The sequence below is a fragment of the Athene noctua genome, chromosome 5 (genome assembly GCF_965140245.1).
Source record: "Athene noctua chromosome 5, bAthNoc1.hap1.1, whole genome shotgun sequence".
Classification (NCBI taxonomy): domain Eukaryota; kingdom Metazoa; phylum Chordata; class Aves; order Strigiformes; family Strigidae; genus Athene; species Athene noctua.
The window spans coordinates 49,576,193-49,595,797 of NC_134041.1; the positions used below are offsets into that span (position 1 = coordinate 49,576,193).

The 19,605-nt window shown below is 49.7% G+C and overlaps 1 protein-coding gene across 1 annotated transcript; it reads right to left on the reverse strand.

The window, feature by feature from the left end:
• Positions 1-757: 757 nt before the first annotated feature.
• Positions 758-6,148, reverse strand: HHEX (hematopoietically expressed homeobox). Its single transcript, XM_074908394.1, has 4 exons — positions 5,737-6,148; positions 3,916-4,094; positions 3,653-3,703; positions 758-2,004 (listed from the first exon to the last, which is right to left on the reverse strand). The coding sequence occupies exons 1-4, from the start codon at positions 6,113-6,115 to the stop codon at positions 1,771-1,773; spliced, it is 843 nt and encodes a 280-aa protein (XP_074764495.1). The 5' UTR covers positions 6,116-6,148; the 3' UTR covers positions 758-1,770.
• Between the last annotated feature and the right edge of the window lie 13,457 nt (positions 6,149-19,605).

Sequence of the window (19,605 nt, forward strand, 5' to 3'; positions counted from 1 at the left end):
AAGCTGCTCAGTTATTCGGAAAACTCAGCTGCTCTTTCTCGAAGCATTAACCCGCCCAGCAGCGACGCACCGGCTGCCCTAAGGGCCGCCCCCTTCTCCACTGGAAATAGTCACATCTTGCTCCCTAAGCTCCTTTCCTGGCACTAAAAGCCTCCCTGGCACCCGGCCGGGGGCAGGTCCCTGTCCGCTGGGTGCTCGCTGCGGCGCCCGGGGAGGACCGGAGGCGCCGACCGGTGCGGGCTGAGCCGGTCCCGGGGCATTTCCCCGCACCCCGAGTTCCGCGCTCCTTCCCCGCGCCCCCGGGCCGGCGTGATTTCGGAGAAAGGCCGATGAATAACCACTGTTGACTCAGGTGGGTCAGCGGCTGCCACGACTGAGGTCGATGCCCGGCCCCGAGCAGGCACCGCCGGCCCCGCTCCTCCTCCACGGGTGCCTCCACGGGCGCCCCCCTGGGCGTCCCGAGGGTCGGGGAGACTCGGGGGTGAGCAGCTACGGTTCTAGCCGGGGCTGGCAGACCCCTCTCCCGTGCAGGCATGAGTACAGGCGAAACCAAAACGCAGGGTGGCAAGCTGAAAAAAACCAACAATGAGCCCACGCGAGATCCCCGCAACGCGAGGGCACCCAGAGGGCTGCAGGGCCACCGGCATGGTACCGGAGGGAAAAGCCCGATTACAACAGGGCTGGGGCGCTGCTGCTGGGGGGGGGGAGGTCTGGGATTTCTCCTGCCAGTTAACTGGATGGCCAGTGGAGTGGGTGGTGCAGACTTTAGTTTTATTTCATAGACAAGTCCATCAAAAATTAAATACCAGGTTTTGCCTTTTTTTTTTTTTTTTTTAACATTGAACAAATATGTACAAAATATGAACAACGTGAGGTATAAAACCGAGACTTCTAAAGAAAACTACTATGTACAGAAGCAGATATGTATACAATAGGCATTATCTTTGCACGGCTGTGTGCCTCACTTACTTATCCCCCCCAGCTGATGACAGTTTCTCCCCTGCAGCAGGACCCTATCACTCCCATCATTTTCTTCTCAAGTATGAAATCTGTAAAAAACAGCGCTGGAGATTTTCAAAGAGAAAAATATGGGGTTTTTTTTTCCTGCAAATGGAACCAATCCAGATTGTGGGGAGAAGTCCTCAAAAAACTGAGAAGGCACATTTCATCTCACGCAAAAGCAACAATGAATCTGTCCAAAGACTCTACCTGATGAACGGAGGAATGTCTCGGTGGAGAGCACCACAGCAGGTAAAAGGATGTGAGCATAAGGCACTTGCAGGGATGTTCAAATCCCTCCCTATTTCACAGAACATATTTCTCTGCTTGCAAAAGGTGTTTAAATTAATCTATTTAAACTACATTTGTTTCCACATACAAAGGGCTTAGTCCTGCAATCCATACTCACTTCCATGCTATCTGGAGAGGAGTTTTGCCTGATCACCAACAGCAGCTGATTCAGACCTCCCATGAGTAAGGACAGGGTGCAGTATTGTATTCCAGTTAGAACATTGATTAATGTACAAATATATCTTACAAATAATTAAATACAAACCATGTTCCTTTAACCAAATTAGAGATCTGCCAAAAATGGACTGTTTGCAGAAAATACATCTTTCTTTCTCCGCTTATTACAAAATCAGTCTATTTGGTGGTTGGTTTTTTCTTTCAGTGGAATGGTGAAAGTTTTCTCCTGTAGTATAATATTCTTTCAAACCAGCCCCTGGTAAAGTGCAAGCCGAGTTAGGGTCCACTCTCTGCATGGGGCCGTTATTGGGTAGGATTGTAATAGCCTTTATCACCTTCAATGTCCACTTCTTGATCAGAGTCATCAGAAATGTCTGACTCCAGGTCCTCCTGTGAGGCTGGTGAGGGGGTGTACTGTGAGCCGTCCAGGGAGACCTCCTTACCCTTCTGCTCGGGGGTTGGGCAGCTCTCCGGCCTTTGGTCACTGTGACTGTCAGCACCTTCCACTTCTTCTTTTTTGGTGGCCTGGGGGTTCTCCTGCAATGAAAGACAGCAGCTTTACACAGAAATACAGGCCACGGAACCAACAGGCCTGGGAATTCCAGTTGTGCTGGGTGGGAAAACCACCTTGGGTTTCTTGCAGGAAAAGGCGGGTGTCCCGCTACCTCCCTGGGCCTCCTGCCTATAAACCTGCCTGCATGGGCCGGGGCCGGGTGAGGGCTCAGCCGCACGCAGGGGCTGGGCTCTGATCCCACTCCCTGGCAGCCACAGAGGCCGCTGCCGTGAATAAGGTTCCTTGGCGATGGTTATCGCAGCCACTTCAAAAGAGTCAGGAGCTGCCGGAGCCCAGGAACCTCTGAACTTTTGTCTTTAGCAAAGCAAATGTTTATTATGAGTCTACAAACACCGACACACAGCTTCCTCCTGCCCCGATCTTTCTTTAATTACACCCAACAGCAAACGGAGGGAGGCGGAATCCATCAGTGGCCCAAAAGCAAAAAGAAAAAAATTACTAATTAAGCCAAAATTCAACATTAAAACATTCACCACTGAAAACAAACCAAAACAAACCAAAACCCTGTTTCCAAAGGCAGGAGTAGCCCTGTGTCGGCAGCTGTCTGGGGAGCCCAGTCCCCTAAGGGGGCATGAAATGATACTCTTAAGAGAAAACTGGCAGAGACATGTACCCATGCTATAAAGTGTGGGCTCGGAGAAATGGATGTGACTGAATGAAAAGGAGGAAATGACTTAAAATGGCCGAGATCCCAGGCGAGCTCTCTGGACACTGCAGCATGGGTCGGGCCCTGCCGAGGCGGCACCGCCTGGGACCCAGCCTGCCTCTTGCCGGAGCAGAGGGATTTTATTAGAAAATCAACTCAAGTACGGGTTAAACCCAGGGGAAGGTCACAGAACAAATAAATCTAGAGCATGGCACCGTGGTTAGTTTTATTTCCTTAATATTTTTATATTAAAAGCTGCTTTACTAGTAAAATTTGGCTGTCCATGTCACACTGAAGCTGGACTCAGGCCACAATGCAGGGTTTTTTCACAAATCTTTGAGTCAAGAGGCCTCGACCTGGCTAAGCCAGGCAGGATCAGGCCCTTCGGGCCATAAAAAAGTATTTATCTGCTTGAGCACAATTTCTAAGGGAAGGGAAACCGCTTCAACCTCTCAGCTTAGTACACTGTAACTATCTGTAAACGAAAAATAAAAGCTACTCAATTTTCCATGCCTCCTCGAAACTAACAAGGCGTTTGTACCTGCTTCTCCCAACATTTGCGGAATAAATTGACTTGTGTTTATTAAGACAGGGCGATTTAAAAGACCAGTAAATATTCTTCTCCAAAACAACTGCCTAAGTAATTTACTGACAATTACTTATCTTCTCCACGTTAATTGGCTAAACAACATATGGGTTTACAAAACAATTAGCGTGGAGTTTTAATAGGCAGTGTGTGAAAGCCGGGCATAATTGATATAGGAACTACATTAGGAGCTTTTAACGTTAGTGCTGCCTGAACGAGCCCTCATGGATTCCAGCATGACTATTTGTCTTTTTAATCAAGGTGAAGAGGTTAAACAGCCTTTCAGATGACTTCTGCATACAACCTGAAATAGGCGAGCACGGCGCAAGATAAGACAATTAAAATACTTATTTCTATAGAAACGGAAACATCCCCGTACCTGCTTTAGACGCCTCCATTTGGCTCTGCGATTCTGAAACCACGTTTTGACCTGAGCAACGACAACGAAAGAGAGCACGGGGTAGTCTTGGAGCCGGTAAGCGCCAGGACCCTTACCCGAGCGGCAAAGAGAAAGCAGCCAGCCGCCCCATCCCCGAGCCGGCCGGGGCCTGGCAGCGATGCGCCCACAGTGGCAGGGCGACGGGGCCCCGGGGGCTGCCCGGCGACGGGGGGCGGTTGCCCGGGGCGCAGGCACGGCCTCACCTGCCTCTCGCTGAGCTGCAGCATCTTGGCCAAGCGCTTCCTCTCGGGCGGGGAGAGGTATTTCTGCGTCTCGAACTTCTTCTCCAGCTCGATGGTCTGGTCGTTGGAGAAGCGGACCTGCCCCCCTTTCCTCTTGTGCAGCGGCCGCTGGATGAAGGGGCTCCACAGCAGCGGCTTCCCTTCAAAGAGAGGCACAGCGCCGAGGGTCACCGGCCGGCCACGGACACGCGTGCCCGGGGAGCCCCAGCCCGGGCCCGGAGGCGCGCTGGGTCCAGGGCCCGCTGATTTCCCTCGCCTGATTTTATTTCCCCCAGTTTCCAGTCTGATCTTTCGCCTTCTCTGATTTTTCACCTCCGTCGAACAGAGAGACCAGTTAAGCCACTCTACGGGCTTTGGCAACATTTCCGTCAATGTGTTTCCTGTTGGTCTATCTCGCACAGAAATGAGAAAAAAAAAAAAAAAAAAAAAAAAAAAAAAGACCTTTGCTTCCTTCTGCTCTTTCAGTGCGATGTCCCAAAGAAACCGTCTCCCTTTCTCTGCACCAGCGCCCGGGTCCCCGCGCAGAGCGGGGACGTTGCGGGGCTGGGCGAGGGGGGGAATGCACGGGGCCCCCACCCGCTTGGGGCGAGAAGCGCCCCACGCTCCCCACCCCCGGCCGGGGGCTTGCCCGGGGCGCGTGGCCGCGGGTGCCCGCCAGGCTCAGCCCCGGGCTCGGGGCAGCGGTGCGGGGCGAGGCAGGGCAGGCGGCGGCACGTCGGGGAGCCGGCCCCGCTGCGGAGCGGCAGACGCGTCCCGGGGCCGGAGGCTCTGGCCAGTGCCACTGAGTCACTCTGTTTGTCTTTCTGTCTTGCTGCCTGCACCCTTTGAAATTTGCTGCATTGTTTTTCAAGATTTTGCTTGCGTCAGGCTTTAGTAATTCTGGTGCAAAACAGGCTCAAAAAATAGGAAGCAACTGGTTATTTTAGCTGTCATAAAGTCACATCCCACACAGAGGAAATGAACAATATCAGAAAAACGGATCCCGGCTATCAGAAGTCGAGTGTTTCCTGAATTTGTCTGTATTGAGGATGTCGATAAAGTAATCAGCAATGTGCACGACTCCCGGGGAAGAGCCTGCTTCAGGCGGCCAGGAAAACACTTAACAGCTTCTGAAACCAGATTTACTCCTATCGAGAGCTCAAGGTTTCCTGTATGAACGGGAAGGGTCAGCCTCTTTCACTGCACAAATGTGGTGACTCAGGTCCAGTTTTGCAATCACTAAGAAGAGCAAGTGCTGCAGCCCGGGCGCGGGGCTCAGCCCCCTCAGCGGGGACGCGTCCCCCGGCCGCCGCCGAGAAGGAGCCGCCGGGGCCCGGCCCGACCCGCCCCGCCCCGCCGGGCAGCCGCGGGGGCCCCGGGAGCGGAGCCGGCCCCCAGGCTGTTTTTCAAGTCATCCGCAGGAAAAGGCTGAGATCTGCCATGCGATCTCCCAGCACAATTAAAACTCCCCACCAAAACCACACGCGACATTACTAAGGACACTCTCAGAGTCACTTGGTTGAAGGAAAACAAATCTGAGTCACCGCGGCCGCGCACTGTGGTCGCGCTGCCAGCGCCGGAGCGCGGCGCGTCTTTAATTTACTGTAAATCAGACGGGGGCCGGAGGGAGCCAGGGGGAGCGCGGAGGGGCGGCGGGGCAGGCGGTAAAGGGGGGCAGATTTCAGTCACTTCCCATTGCCCCCCCTCCCCAGCCCCCGACGGCGGGACGGGGACGGGACGGGAGCGGCACGGCGCGGCGGCAGCCGGGGAAAAATGGGGGGGGGGGGCGGGGGCAAGGCTTACCCAGGGGGTCCTGCCGGATCAGGGCGTGCGTGTAGTCGCCGACGGCGCGGGGGAAAGAGTAGAGGGGCCCGGCGTAGGCGCCGGTGCCGTAGGTGGCGGCGAGGTGGTGGGAGAAGGCCGGGTGGATGGGGGTCGGCTCGTAGATGGGGGTCCGGTACGGGGACACCAGGCTGGTGAAGGAGGAGTTGGGCGACGGCAGCGGCGGCGGCGGCGGGGCGGGCAGGGAATGGGGGGCCGGGGCGGCGGCGGGGCCGCGGCCCAGGATGTCCTCGATGTAGAAGGGCGTGGGGTGCGCGGGCTGGAGCAGCGGCGTGGGCGCGTACAGCGGGACGCCGACGCCCAGGGCCGCCGGCGCCGCGCCCGGCGGCTGGTACTGCATGGCGCGGCCGCCGCCCGCGCACCCCCCGCGCCCCCGGCCGCCCCTGCGGAAAGCCGGCCCCGACCGCGGCGGCTGGGTGCTGGCACCGCCGCCGCGGGTTTCTCTGGGCTCGGGTTACCCTTCGATAGGTTTCTATTGGCGCGGGGCGGAGCCCGCGTGGTCTCTGTCCCCTTCCTGCCACGGCTCCGTCTAGCCAATGAGCCCGGCCAGGGAAGGGGGAAACCACCCCCCGCCGGCAAACACTCCCCCCGCCTCCCCGAGCAAACTCCCCGCGGCGCCAATCAACCATCGCCGCGGCCCGGGGGAGCCGGGGCAGCGGGGTGCGATCCGCAGCTCGGCCGGGCCCCGACGGCACCGCGCGGGGGGGGCCGAGGGTACGGAGCGGGGGTCTGACGGCGCCGGGCAGGGGGCCCGGCGCTGCCCCCGCCGGCTCCCGCTCCTCTACGCGGGCGCGGCACGGCGTCACCCGCCTTTCGGGCTTCCCCTCGGGGGAGAGCGCTGACACACACACATCCCCACCCCCCCCCGCAGCGTGGCCCGGCCCCGGACTGCGGGAGGAGGCGGGGAAGCGGGTGCGCGGGAATCGCGGTGTTCCGCGGTCCATTGGAAAGGCCCCCCGCGGGCGCTCCGCCTGGCTGCGCGGAGTGGGAAAGGAGCGGGGGAGCGCAGACGCGGAACGGGGGCCGCGCGTGGGCAGCGGGGCCGCGTAGGCTCCTGCTCCGTCCTCCGGGACGGGGCTGAGAGCGCGGCGGGGCGCGGAGCGGAGCAGTGCGGCGAGACTTCCTGCTCCGCGCCTCGCCGGGCACCGACGGCCGGCACCGGCCGGGGAACGGGGGCGGCCGCCCCCCGACGGGTGGTGCGCGGCGCTGGGGGCCCGCTCCCCGACAGCCCCCCGGGGCGGGGGGGGGGATGTGAGGCGCGGCGGGTCGCGCAGCGCCACCTGGGCACCAGCGATTTAATTTTTAAAACCCCATCGGGTGCTTCCTCCTGCCCCACCGCCCCCGGGGAGGGACGTGCGCTCCCTCCGGGCGCCGTCGCCTCCCGGCCCCGCGACGGGGCTGCCCCTCGCCGAGCGCCGCCGCCCGCCGGACCGGAGCGGGGCGGGAAGGGGCAGCGACCCGCGCTCTGCCCGCGGCCCGTCACCCACGCAGGGACTCGCCCCGACGGCAGCGGGTGGCGCCGCCTTCTCCCCCTCCGTGGGAGCGGGGCCGGCAGGTGCCCCCTGCGTGTCCGCGGACCCCGCCGGTCGCCCGTCCCCCGGCTCCCCCACACGCCCCCGAGCTGACAGCGAGCACGGAAAGCTGTTAAGGAATAGCAGGTGCTGGTTTAACTATTTTTTTTTTTAAAAAAAAAAAAAAGGTCTGCAGTTCAAACACACGAAGATCTTAATAAGTCAGAGGCTCAGAGCAAGACGAAAGGGTGTTGGTGAAATGGAAATATATATATTTTTAATAATATAGGGAGGTTGGGGTCTTTTTTTCTTTACATTGTTAACAAATGCCAAAATTCACCTTTAAAGCGTGGTCTTGTGTCTTGTAAATATCAGGTACACGTAAAGTGAGCTGACAGTTTTGATTATTTTTTCTCTCTGTGCTCAGTCTCCCAGGCATTGCTCTTTCCAAGGGGTTTAGCTAATGTTTTCATCTGGAAGTGTTGGATTTGCAGCTTGATTTACTTAATAAATGTACAGTAAACCGATGACCCGTTGCCCTCTGGAATAACGACGTGCATGATACGAGGCAGCAGTATGGAGGGCCCCCACAATATTTTACAAGCTGTCGATTCAAAATCCTGAGAACAAGTTTAAGCGAAAAGAAAAAAAATACATGTTTTTCTGTATTATTGGAAAACAAATAAATAGAGGAAGAGATTATTCTTTTCTGACTTTTATACAAGCAATAGGCCTTGTTAAAAGGAAGTTTTAATGGCACAGTTATTACATTCCACTACCACTGCATAATCCCTAACAAGAAAAATGAAGCACTTAATTTTGCAGTTCTACAGCACCGCCCCTTTCAAATTCAATTGTTAGACCTTAGCCTTCTTCCTTCCACGGGTTGGAGACTATTAAATCCGCATTCATGAAATGTCACATTTATTGAACTACATAATTTTTTAATATCACTAGTGTAGGTTTTATAGTTGATTTTATTGTTTTTATGGCCATTCGGGGCTCTAAAACCCGGATTTTTTCAATGTTGTCCTTATAATTTTTTTCACACAGTCAGAACTAATAAAATAGAACAGTTGTGACTTTTTAATGCAAGGGGTCTCGGAGTTTCAATATTTTCACTCTGCTGGATACTAAAACCAATAAAAATACATGAGATTTTAATTATTTTCTGGATTAAATAAAACCGTTTCCCTTTCTTTTGGAACATACATTTTGTTTGTAGTTTCTGTTGTGAGGGAGATAATGCAGCTTCGGATAAAATACATTATTACCAATATTGCTGCGATGAATACAGTTTTGACTGGATTTTACAGTCTAGCGGGCATTTAAAGTAAGGTGCTGTAGACACTACAAGACCAGTGCAACCAAGACAGTGCTTTAATATTTCTATTATTTCTTCTTCAAGTTCCCTCCGGAAAGCACTCCAATTTATCAGAAAAACCTCGGGGGAGAGAGAAAGAGAGAGAGAGAGAGAGAGAGAGAGAAAATAAGAGTCCTTTCCTGATTAGAAAAAAAAAAAAAAAAAAAAAAAAAAAAAAACAAACAAAAAAACCCAAACCCAAAACAAAACCCAAACCTTTCACATTAATTTTCTTGGAATGCACTTGAAACACCCCCAAGTTTTCTTGCTAATCTGGGGATTTCTGGAGGGCGGCGGGGCGGGATGTGTGCATCCCCGCACTGGCACAAGCTCAGCCCGAAGGGATCGGCTGGAGAACTCATTATTTTGTGTAATAACTTCGGGGCCCTGTCCTCCCCTTCACATTCTGTGAAATCCCCCGCCTTCGAGGAGTTCGGAGCTCAAGGAAAAATCTTTTTTTAAAAAAAGACCCCACTTTTCCCCAACAACCTCACTTGTTCCAGGCGGCCCCGCTGCCAGCCCTGGCGGCGGTGCCTGGGGGGGACGCCCGGCTCCCCCGCCGCCGCCCGGGACGCGCTGCGCTCCCCCGGGACGGGCAGAACAAGCGGCTCAGGCTGGGGAAGGCCGGTGCAAATGTACGTGCTGCTTCGTGCGGCCCACAAACCGGGGGGCTGGCGGGTCGGGGTGGGACAGGCTCCCCGGGGGAAGCAGCGAGGGCCTGGCTGCCACCGGCCGCCCCCCAAATGCTCCCCGAGTGATGTTGCCACCGTGGTCTCGCAGGACGGTGCCCCGGGGCTGTGCTATAAGCCCGGCCCAGCCACCCCCATCGGCTCTTTGAGCCTGTTGACCTCCCCCTCCAGCCCCCGTCCCGCGTGGAGCCCGGAGCCGCTTTCCCCGAGGACGGCGCCCCACGGGCGCCTCGGGGGGAGCCCTTACCGGAGGAAGCGGGCAGCTCACGGGCACCGGCGGGGCTCCGGAGCCTCCCTCCCCATGCTGCGGGGAGCCGGTAGACCCGCAGAGCCCCGCGGAGGCGGCACCAGGACCGGGGTCCCGCTCCGCGGCCCGGCTGCGGGTGGCCGGGTCTCCCGCGCCTCCCCCTAGCCCCGGGACGGGGGGGAACAGCACCGCTTTAATTTAGCGTTTATGTGTCACCGTGTTCTTGAGCGGGTTTTACAGGGCGGCGGTAACGTGAAACACCTGGACGGCGGCACCGCGGGCGCGCACGGCGCGGGGCGCGAGGGGCGGCGAGCGGCGGAGGGGAGCTCGGCTGCACCGTGCTGTCGTCAGGAAAATGCCTTAAAACAAAAGAAATTAATTACTTTTAAAAATCAAACACACACACCCCAATGTCGGCAGATGAGGAAATGGGGGCTCCCAAACCCAGCGACAAATGCCAGGCGGTATTTCCACCGCACCCCTGATTACCTGCGATAAACGCCCCACAGATGACTTCTGATTCCTGGGGTGGTTATTCTGGGCAATACATAAACTAGTCCGCGATTTATAAGTGAAATGAGTCTCGAAGCACAGAACTCTTTCCTTGCCTCGCAGGTCCTGTTACCACTAACATGAATTGTTTTGGCATAGTACCTGCCCGGTTTCTGCTCTCAAAAATGGGAGTTTCACCCATAACAGCACCTTCTGTGACATTGCAGACTTCAGGAGAGTTACACCAGAGATGAATCATTCCTAGCTGCAATAACTGCATTTGGCTGTACAGAATTACTGAGCAATCCAGCAAAGTCCATCTTTTAACAGCCAGAGCGGGCTACCAGCAGCATCATCTCCCAGTGCTACAGGGCGCTTTCCAAGAGGATCCAGCCTGCAGCCATTCCACCCCTTCCCATTATTGAAAATATTTCAAGACTCTTCCAAGAGAGGTGAGGCCACAGCCTTGAACACCTTCCAAGGAGGAAACAGGGAGTTCACCTCTCTGATTTTCCTAGCGCCATGGAAGCCAGACTGCTCCAGACAGAGGCACCGTGCGTTGCAGGGTGATGTCAGTCAGTGCTGCTGTCTTCCAGATAACTCATCTGTTAGATATTCACTTCTCACATCTTCCTCCTCCTCACTGTCATGATTTGATTTACTAAATGACTTACAACCCTAATAAACATTAAGGCAGGTCACTCAAAGGCATTCATTAGGTGTAGCAGAACAAGACAAATCTTGGTCTAAAAAGGAGTGGACAACATATGAACTATTATTCTAGGCAGAGATGGCAGAGCTTATAATTTTCCATCCCACATCCCTATATTCATCTGATTATGATTTTGCCAAATTTAAATCATCCAGGTGGAAAAAATTCTGTTCTGAGGGAATCTGCCTCACGCTGAGTGTGTTTAAGGTTTCAGCAAAATTGGTTTGGCTGTTTCTGAGCATTGGGTTAGAGAAAAGCAGATATTTTTTTTTTTTTTTTTGGCTGGCATTTAGACACCCTTGCCTTGTACTGAAAAACTGTGGTGCCCCACCACAAGGGAAACTTCAGGAGATGCAAGTGTCTGGCAAAATGTTGGCCAGGGGTTGCCTCTCTGGTTCTTTCTTTGCTCTTCAACCCAGGGCTGTGGTTTACAGTTGGGCAAAATAAAGATCCTAAACCTGAAGTAAGATGGTCACTTTGGGAATGTTTAGGTCACTCATGTGCCTGACTTGGCTCTCCAATGATTTGAAGAGCTCTTTCCTGGCATGAATATTTGTGGTATGAGACACATGCTGCCACCAGCAAGTGCCCTTTTCCTATACGCTGTCACGAGCTCTGAGAAAACAAAACAAAACAAAACAACCCCAAAAAACCCACCAACAAACTACAGAAAAGCTTTAATGGTTCTTTTGAGTCTTGTCAAGGATTTCCAAGCCAACACATGCCAGATCCTCAGGAGAGCACACTGGTAAGGTGCCTCCATTTCCTCTAGCCCCCAATATTGTTAATATCTCTTCTGGGACACCTTGACTTGCAATGTGGGATATGCAACATTTATGGTTCTGTGGTAAAAGAAAGGAACACATGGCCCCATATTATGAACATAGCTTAATACCACTTTCTTTCAGGACTGGGCTGTCCTAGTGATTACTGTGATACCAACTTCTCTAAACCAAAGTTTAATTCAGCTGAAGTGTGACATAATTCACCAGAGTTTTCTTCTGAATTGCAAAGAGGCATCCTATGAAACTACATAGTCTTTAGTGTGTTTTAGAATACACTTTCCTAAATCTTTCTTGGCCTGAAGAGTTTCTTACCTGACCATTATGAGAATGTGGTGAACAATGCTATGAAAAACAAAGCAATATATTGTTCCTTACAGGCTCGTATTTCCTATATATCTGCCACCACAAACCATGAGCTATTTTGGATCCAGCCTATAAGTGCAACTGAAATCTGCTTGATTAATTATATTTATTTGAGGTGATGGCAACTGTAACATGTTAAAACTTCTCTATATTCTTATGTGTTGGCTACACACATAAAGATTACACCCAAAAACACATATAATTCCCAGGGGCTAGACTGTCTCTCACCTCTTGCACAATCATTTACGTAAGTGCAAACTGAATATAAAATGCTGCTAACACAGACTGATGGCTACCGTACACCCACTCTGTGTTGATATAAATGACTATAACAAGATACCAGACAATGGAGAATCTGCCTAAACTACAGTGATGAAAAAACATATTTTTTTTACAGAGTAATCAGAATACAAAATGTTGTATGTTTCAAAGAGGACTTGTGCAGCAAGATTTTTCCCTGTAACAGTTCCAATGGGTCCAAAGTACACACAGCTAAATTTGATGTCAGTAGGAATTAGGTATGAATAGGGAGTGTTACTTAGTTATTTTTGTTAATGTTTTCCAGAGCTTACACATTCACTCTACATTTTTTAGCAAACTTTATCATTTTGGCATCATAAAATCAATCCCTAGGTAGGTTTGTTTTATCTGGAGCTGATACGCACATGCAGTTGCTGTTAATAGTCAAATATAGAAGCTTACAATAACAATCTAGCTAACTATTAATGGCTGTTTAACAGTGGAGTTAGAAGGATGGATCTGAAATCTGTCCTCATCTGAAAAATAGATTGCTAAACTCTCAGGTGCAAAAAATCTTCAAAGGCTTCGTTTCCATGGGTAGGAGCCAAAATACATGGGTAGGATTGGCACTAAAAGGCTAGAGGAGGAATTGCCTTAGAGACAAATTCAGAGCTTGTGTAATGGCTTTGGAGTCCATTGAAGCTGATGATTTTCATAGGTAAATCATGTATTTTTTTCATAGCAGAATGACAGAATATGTCTTGATGGCTGCACGTGGAAATATCTCGTAAAGTACAATCTTAAATGGCAGAAATGAAAGGAAGAATGTTTTTTCCTTAAGGCAGATATGTCTCCCTCTCATCCTGCCCATGAGCTGAGGTCTCCCTCTAATGGAAAATGTGTAGCCCAGAACTGACTGATGAAACACGGCAGCATCAGTCGCCCAGGGTACCTCAGAGGGTCACACCAGAGGCGACAGGAGAGTTACTGCGAGGTCTGATAATACTGCAGAGTTTCTTCGTAGCGGCAAAATCTCAGTGTCCCAGAGTACTACCAGCATTTTCAGCCACACAAAGAAAAATTAGCACCTGCCACCGAGAGCTTCTGCTTTGTGACAGTGACACAGGAGGACACCACATCCTCTGGAAGGGCAGCGAAGCTGGCCTTTGCACAGTTTGCTGCACTCTAGGTGTAGAATCAGGAAGGACTGGCTTTTGAATGTTCCAACTCTGCCGACATCTCTGGTTTGGCCCCAGATAATGCTATCATGGAGTGGAGAGGAAACCCACAGTATTTGGGAGATAAAGCAAACCCAGGATACTTTCCCCAGCCAAAGTGGAGTGTAAGGTCTTCCACTCAATGTGTGGGATATAGGAGCAGTTGACATCCAACCTGGAAAGTTATTTGGTTTTTACTGTTCTGAAAGCATGCATCATTTAATAAACAGAGCCTTGCTTCAGCTCTGTATTTACTGTTGTCTGTCTACAATGATGTGAGCTCAAGCTGGCTCAGATGAAGGTGTAGGTGAGCATCCTGTATGGGTCTTTGCCATGTCTGGTTTCATTCACCCTTGCCAGCAATAATCACCTGTCAGGCAAGTCACTGTTCAAGTCCCTTCAGAGTCGGGAAATAGGGGGAATGCTTTTGCAAAGCTGCAGGCTTTCCCATGCTCTGTGATTTCATTTCATAGCCTTTTGGGGTTTTTAATTTTTCTTCCCTGGAGTCTGGCTGGGAAATTCGTCTTGGTTGAGCTATTTTGTTTCTACGCTTTGCTTCTCTGTGTCAGCAGTGTTGGTCATGGAAACCTGTTGAAATGCTTGTGTAGCTGAGAGTACAGCTCTCCTGGTAGGCATGAAGTCAGGCCGATAGCAAGGTGCTTTATACCAAATATAATTACTCCTGAGCAGAAACTGGGACAACAATATATGCTGGGATTGCAATATCTACACCACAACTTGTAGTCATTATAATACTTCTGGTGAAAGCAATACAAAAAATAACTAACGTTTGACATGAAAATAAATATGCCAATATAAAATCTGTATATATTGTAAAATCTGTATTCAAAACATTACAGTTCTTTCCTAATACTGTAAGGATTGGGTTTGACTAACTTTTCAGAACAGCTGCTCTTTCTCAATCCTTCCTCAGTTTGACCGTCTCATCATCTGACCTTATCCCAGTACTGGGGCCTGAAATTCTAAGTGCAGAGAGAGGAGTCTTAGTGTTGCAGAATCTAAACCATAGCCCAGATGTTTCCTTGAAGTCAGAGTGTGACATCAGAGCCAAACCCGATGCAGATGCTAATCTAAATCTTAATCTTGAACCATACTTTATTTAAAATGCTTGCTTTAAAACATTACAGCAAAATTATATAAAAAGATGTTAATACGGGTTTGAATAGTATCCTCAGCAGCTGAATAGATGATACTGAGTTGCTGAGAAGAGGCGGCTGGACTTCAACCCAGAGCTCAGTGCTGCATCCTTGTAGATGCTTGTACACTGCTCAGCTCAGCTGCTGAATTAGTGGAGTAATTCAGAGGCAGATCTACAGTCCACACTTCTGCACCTACATCTGCTGGAGCAGGCGCACGCGGGGAGTGCCTGGAGAAGGAGCACCGCACTGGGGCTCCCCTTCCCCAGCACAGTCAGCTAATCCCCACCGTTCAAAAGCAAGTCTGCTTCCAGGGACTCCATGGCAGCAACCAGCAGTGCACTTTGTGGGGGTCATTCATACAATGAGCAATAAGAAACGTTATGCATATGGGTCATATGCCAATCCATGCGGCTCTTCACATGTCGAAGTACAGTCAAAGATATAATCATTGTGTGAACCAACCCAGGATTTTTAAAATCTGTTCAAACTCACTGGATACATAGAACATCTTGCGGAGGAGATGCAGAAAGACTGCTGACCAGGACAGAGACTTCAGAGACACTGCAGATCGGGGGAGAAACCCACTAATTACAGAATCATAATAGAGCAAAATGATTCCTCGTATAATATTACCAACATGTACTAGAAATTAACTGGAGAAATATCTTCCTTTTACAAGAACACATTGTACACTGTCCTCTGTGTAGTTGTGTGTTTTAAATTTGTGTAATCTGACTTTAGGAAATATATACAATTTCAGCCATTTTCCTAAAAAGGTAATGCAAATTAAAGTTTTATGATTAACATGATATAACCAATTTAAACTGAAGGTAGAAGTTTAAATTTATTCTCTGAAGAACACCTGACAACCTGAGAGGAACTAGGTGAACCCTCCCTGACTTTTGCCATTACATTACCTTCTGGGAGATTTGTTCTGGAAGAAAGGAGGTCTTCTACAGTCTCAGATGCACTGAAAATCTGACCATAAGGAAAGGCAGGTTTAGCTGTACCATGATTACAGAATCAAGTCAGAATAGTCTACCTGTTATTAAGATAAATAAGCAATTTAGTTTTAGATGTGCCTAAACCAAGCCCTCACTGCATTGCTTCATTTCTGTGGCTTCCCAAGCTGTGTTTCTATCAGTTTTATCTCTTTCAAATTATGTTACATTTCATCTCAGGACTGAATCTATCGGGAGACATGACATTGCTCTTTATGGAGCCTTCATAGCACCCATCTGACACCTGTAAAATATTAAACTGTAAGAATGTATGTTAAAGTTAGCTAGGATAAGTGTGTTCTGTAGATAAACGGATTTGTTTGGGAGGGAGCACCACAGCCTGTCAAAGCCTCTGTCTGTATCGCTGAAGAGTAAATTCCTAAAGAGTCAGGATGTTCTAGGCAACCGTAAAATCACAGCAAGTAGCAGAAGGAAGTCATGGTGGCCAGGTCTGCCACATGGTACACACTCCTCAAAACCCTGCAGCAGTTACATCTGTTGCAATTCTATGCTTTTCATTGTCTGCCTGTTGGATTTTCATTCCATGCTGCAGTTGCATTTTCTACAGTTTTCTTCATATTTAGTTCATGTCTGGGCTTTGGACACATCAGTCTTCCTTCTCTGTGGGTTTCGCAACATGAATAGCTTCTTAGGAGTACACAGAGACTTATGGATAAAGCCCAAACAGGATTAGTCCTTCCACATCTGCCTACACCCTAACTTAGACCCAGGGATGTGCTTTCTCTAGACAATGTCTGAATTAAGGTCAAGGTCCTGCCGGCATTGCTGCAGACAGGAGTGTGAATGGGACATGAACAGTGCCTCTGTCTGCTTTAGGGACATGCAGAGCAACGACGCCAATGGCACCAACTGGGCCTTTCTGCTGGGCCACAAGTAGGTGGCTCAAGCCCCTCTTCATAGGGTGGGCAATGGCACTGATGACTTTGTACCCACACTTCTTCCTGCTGGGCAAGAGCATCGTAACCTGTGTGCTCCTGGCAAACGTTACATGCTGAGACCTGGAACGCCCAGGTCAAACCCAGATGTGGGGCTAAACCAGGGATGATGAAGTATTGTTATTACACTTTCTTTCTGCTAAGCCTATCATTACTTATGCTACTCTCTTGTCCCACACTAACCTAATTTCTCTCATTCCTACAGGTTTACACTTAAAACATTAGTTAACAGTTCTCATGTCATCTTACTCCCTAAGTGTTGGTTAGCAAACTGTATGCTGTCAGCTCTTTACACTTTTTCTCATGAGCCAGCTCTTCCAAGCAGATAGCTACAGTTGGCTTTCCTTCTCTGAACTTCCTCTAGCTTGTCTTCCTGGTAACGAGGTGCAGAGAACTGCGCTCACCTTTTCCAGATGCTATCGTGCATCAGTTCCAAGAAGAGAGGCTCACTCACTCTTTCCCTGTGGTGTGTCTCCACGAGAGCCCCAAATCATATTCACATTTTTAACCGTCATGTCACCTAGCAAATTCAAGGGCAAATTCAGAGGCCGTCCTTGCCCGGCGCAGCAGTCAGCACATCTTTTCTGCCCTAAGAGAAAAGGAAGACAGCAGACCTTGCCTTTCTGACAAACATTGCCATTTTTGTAGGGAGCTCAGATTGTTTTCTAACTCTTCACACTAATCAGGTAAATTGGCTTATTTATGACAGGGAGAGGAACGATAGGAAGTACTAACTAACCCCGTACTGGTGGTCAGAGTAAAGCAAAAACAAAGCCAGTTTCCAGTTCTCTGTGCTGAGACTGATTTTCCATTGTCGTTCCACATTATCTTCCCATTTAAGTCTGCCCATGCAATTCTGTTGTGCATCCTGTAATTCTGTTTTAGTAGGTTTAAAACAAACAAAAGGAAGTACTTTTTCACACAGAGAATAATTAAATTGTGGAACTTGTTGCCATGGGAAGCGCTGGATGCCAAAAGTACAAATGGGTTCAGAAAAGGAGAAGACAAATTAATGGAGGATAGGTACATTGATGAGTATTAAACATAGTAGCTTGCTCACAGCATTTGGCTCAGGAAGCTCTTACGCTGCTGTTTGATGAAGGCAGGAAAAGATTTCTCTGTCTGTGCCTGTTTCTCACACAGTTCCCTTCAGTAGCCTCTTCTGGTCACTGGCAGGAGGAAGACATTGGAGTTAATGGCCTCAGTAGAGTGGCTCTAATGTTCCTTTCCTAACAAGAGACACAGATGTCAATAGAAGCCTGTAAGTTAAAAAAATTAATCTTTAAGCTGAGAATTGACTCTGACACTTCTGAATTTCTCTTTGGATGCTTCTATCAGATCTGATCCAGCTGACATTAATATGTGAAATTTACAGCAAAGTGTATGACTGAAATGGGATATTTTAAAGCTTCAGGACTTCTAGATTTGTTGGCCCAGCCAAAGTTTGATTTTGCAAATATTACAGGTCAGATCAACTTCATTGGGGACTGATGTTAAGAGGAAACCTGTTATCTGTGCTGTGAAAGTTGTATCTGCTCTTGGAGCTTGCTCCCCTCCCTGAACAAACGCTCCCACTGGCCAACATGGTGCCATCTCTTCTTGTTGACTTTGCTCCATAATTGCTGGTTTATCAGTCTCTCCTCAGATTTCTCAATTTGTCTTGACTGACAAGCAAAGCAGTCATACATGCACACACAGAATCAGAAAGGAGAGGACAGCAGGCTGTCAAGGAAGGAGAGGATGGCAGGCTCGCGAGGCGGGTAGTGAGCCCTGGCCCCATGGCCATTGCTCTCCCCTGGCCGGGAAGCCTAACCTCACAGGCTGCACCAGTTGCTCCAGTCCAGGAGGGAGGGAGGGAGGGATGGAAAACTGGCCCATAATTCTGATAGCATCATGAGTTGCTTTCATTTCTTGTTCTGTATGTTTGGCTGCAAAACACATAGTCTGATTTCATCTGTATTGTTTTGTCATTGAGGTTTCTTTCTGCATCATTCAGAAAGACAGAATCTCATTTTGGTCACAGCTCTGTTTCCCCACTTCTGCATTAGCTCAGACCATGTGCTAACTGCCTTAGTTACTGCAGACAAATTCACTCAGGCAAGGTAATGAATAGAATCAAGTGATTTATTTCTATTGTGGAGAAAGCTGTATATGTTTATCTACATTATCTTGTTAAAATGCATGTGGTTAAAAGCCAGAAAACAGTCTGTGTGTTGATTAAGGGCCTGCCTCACCAGGAAGGTAATGTCAATGCAAGAGACCAAATTCAGAGGCTTCCTTTTCTCTTTGTCACCAGAAGCTCCAAAGTACAGCATGTTTCTTTGGAGTTTGAAGAATTTTTCAGATCCTTTGGTTGCAGGAGGGAGAAGGTCAAACTACACAATCTGACTGAACTAGCTATCTGCTACCCTAGCTCTGTCATGCAGTACTTTAGCATCTTAATGTTATTAACTCAAATTTCCTAAATGTTGCTATAGTTCCTTGTCTTGTATGGCGGTAGACTCTGTGAGAGGAAAGTTTACATTCAAGTCAAGCTTTAGGAGCAGCACTGGTTTTCTTTTTTCATTTGAGTGCTGCTGGGATAGAGAACATGAACTCTCAGTGAGGGATGCAGTAGTGACTACAGTAGCAATGTACTACCAGACAGGGGAGGGAGAAGACTGTGGTCTGGCAACTCTGGACTGAAAATCTGGGACCCGGACACCTACCTTTCCCACAGCATGCTGCTGCTGGAGCTCAGGTCACTGCATCCATGCCTGTCGGTGCCTGTTCACTTGCTCGCTGAACGGTCTTTTAGACTAAATTCTTTTACAGGTATGATCGGTATAGTTCCTTGTTCAGTGTATCTTGGCAGCGAGGTCTTGGAATGTCCATAATTTAAATACTAATTATGGCACAAGAGCAGTGATCCAAATATTCAAGCCATAGTCCTGAAAGGAGCTATCAAAGGCCACTTTATTAGCACTGTTTCACTAACAAGATGTCCCTATGTAAAACTATGATCAAGATTTCTTCTGTCAGTCTGTTCTCAACATACCAGTCTCCAGTTTTTCCAGTGCCAACTATTCTTGTCCCTACAGACTGGGGTGCACTA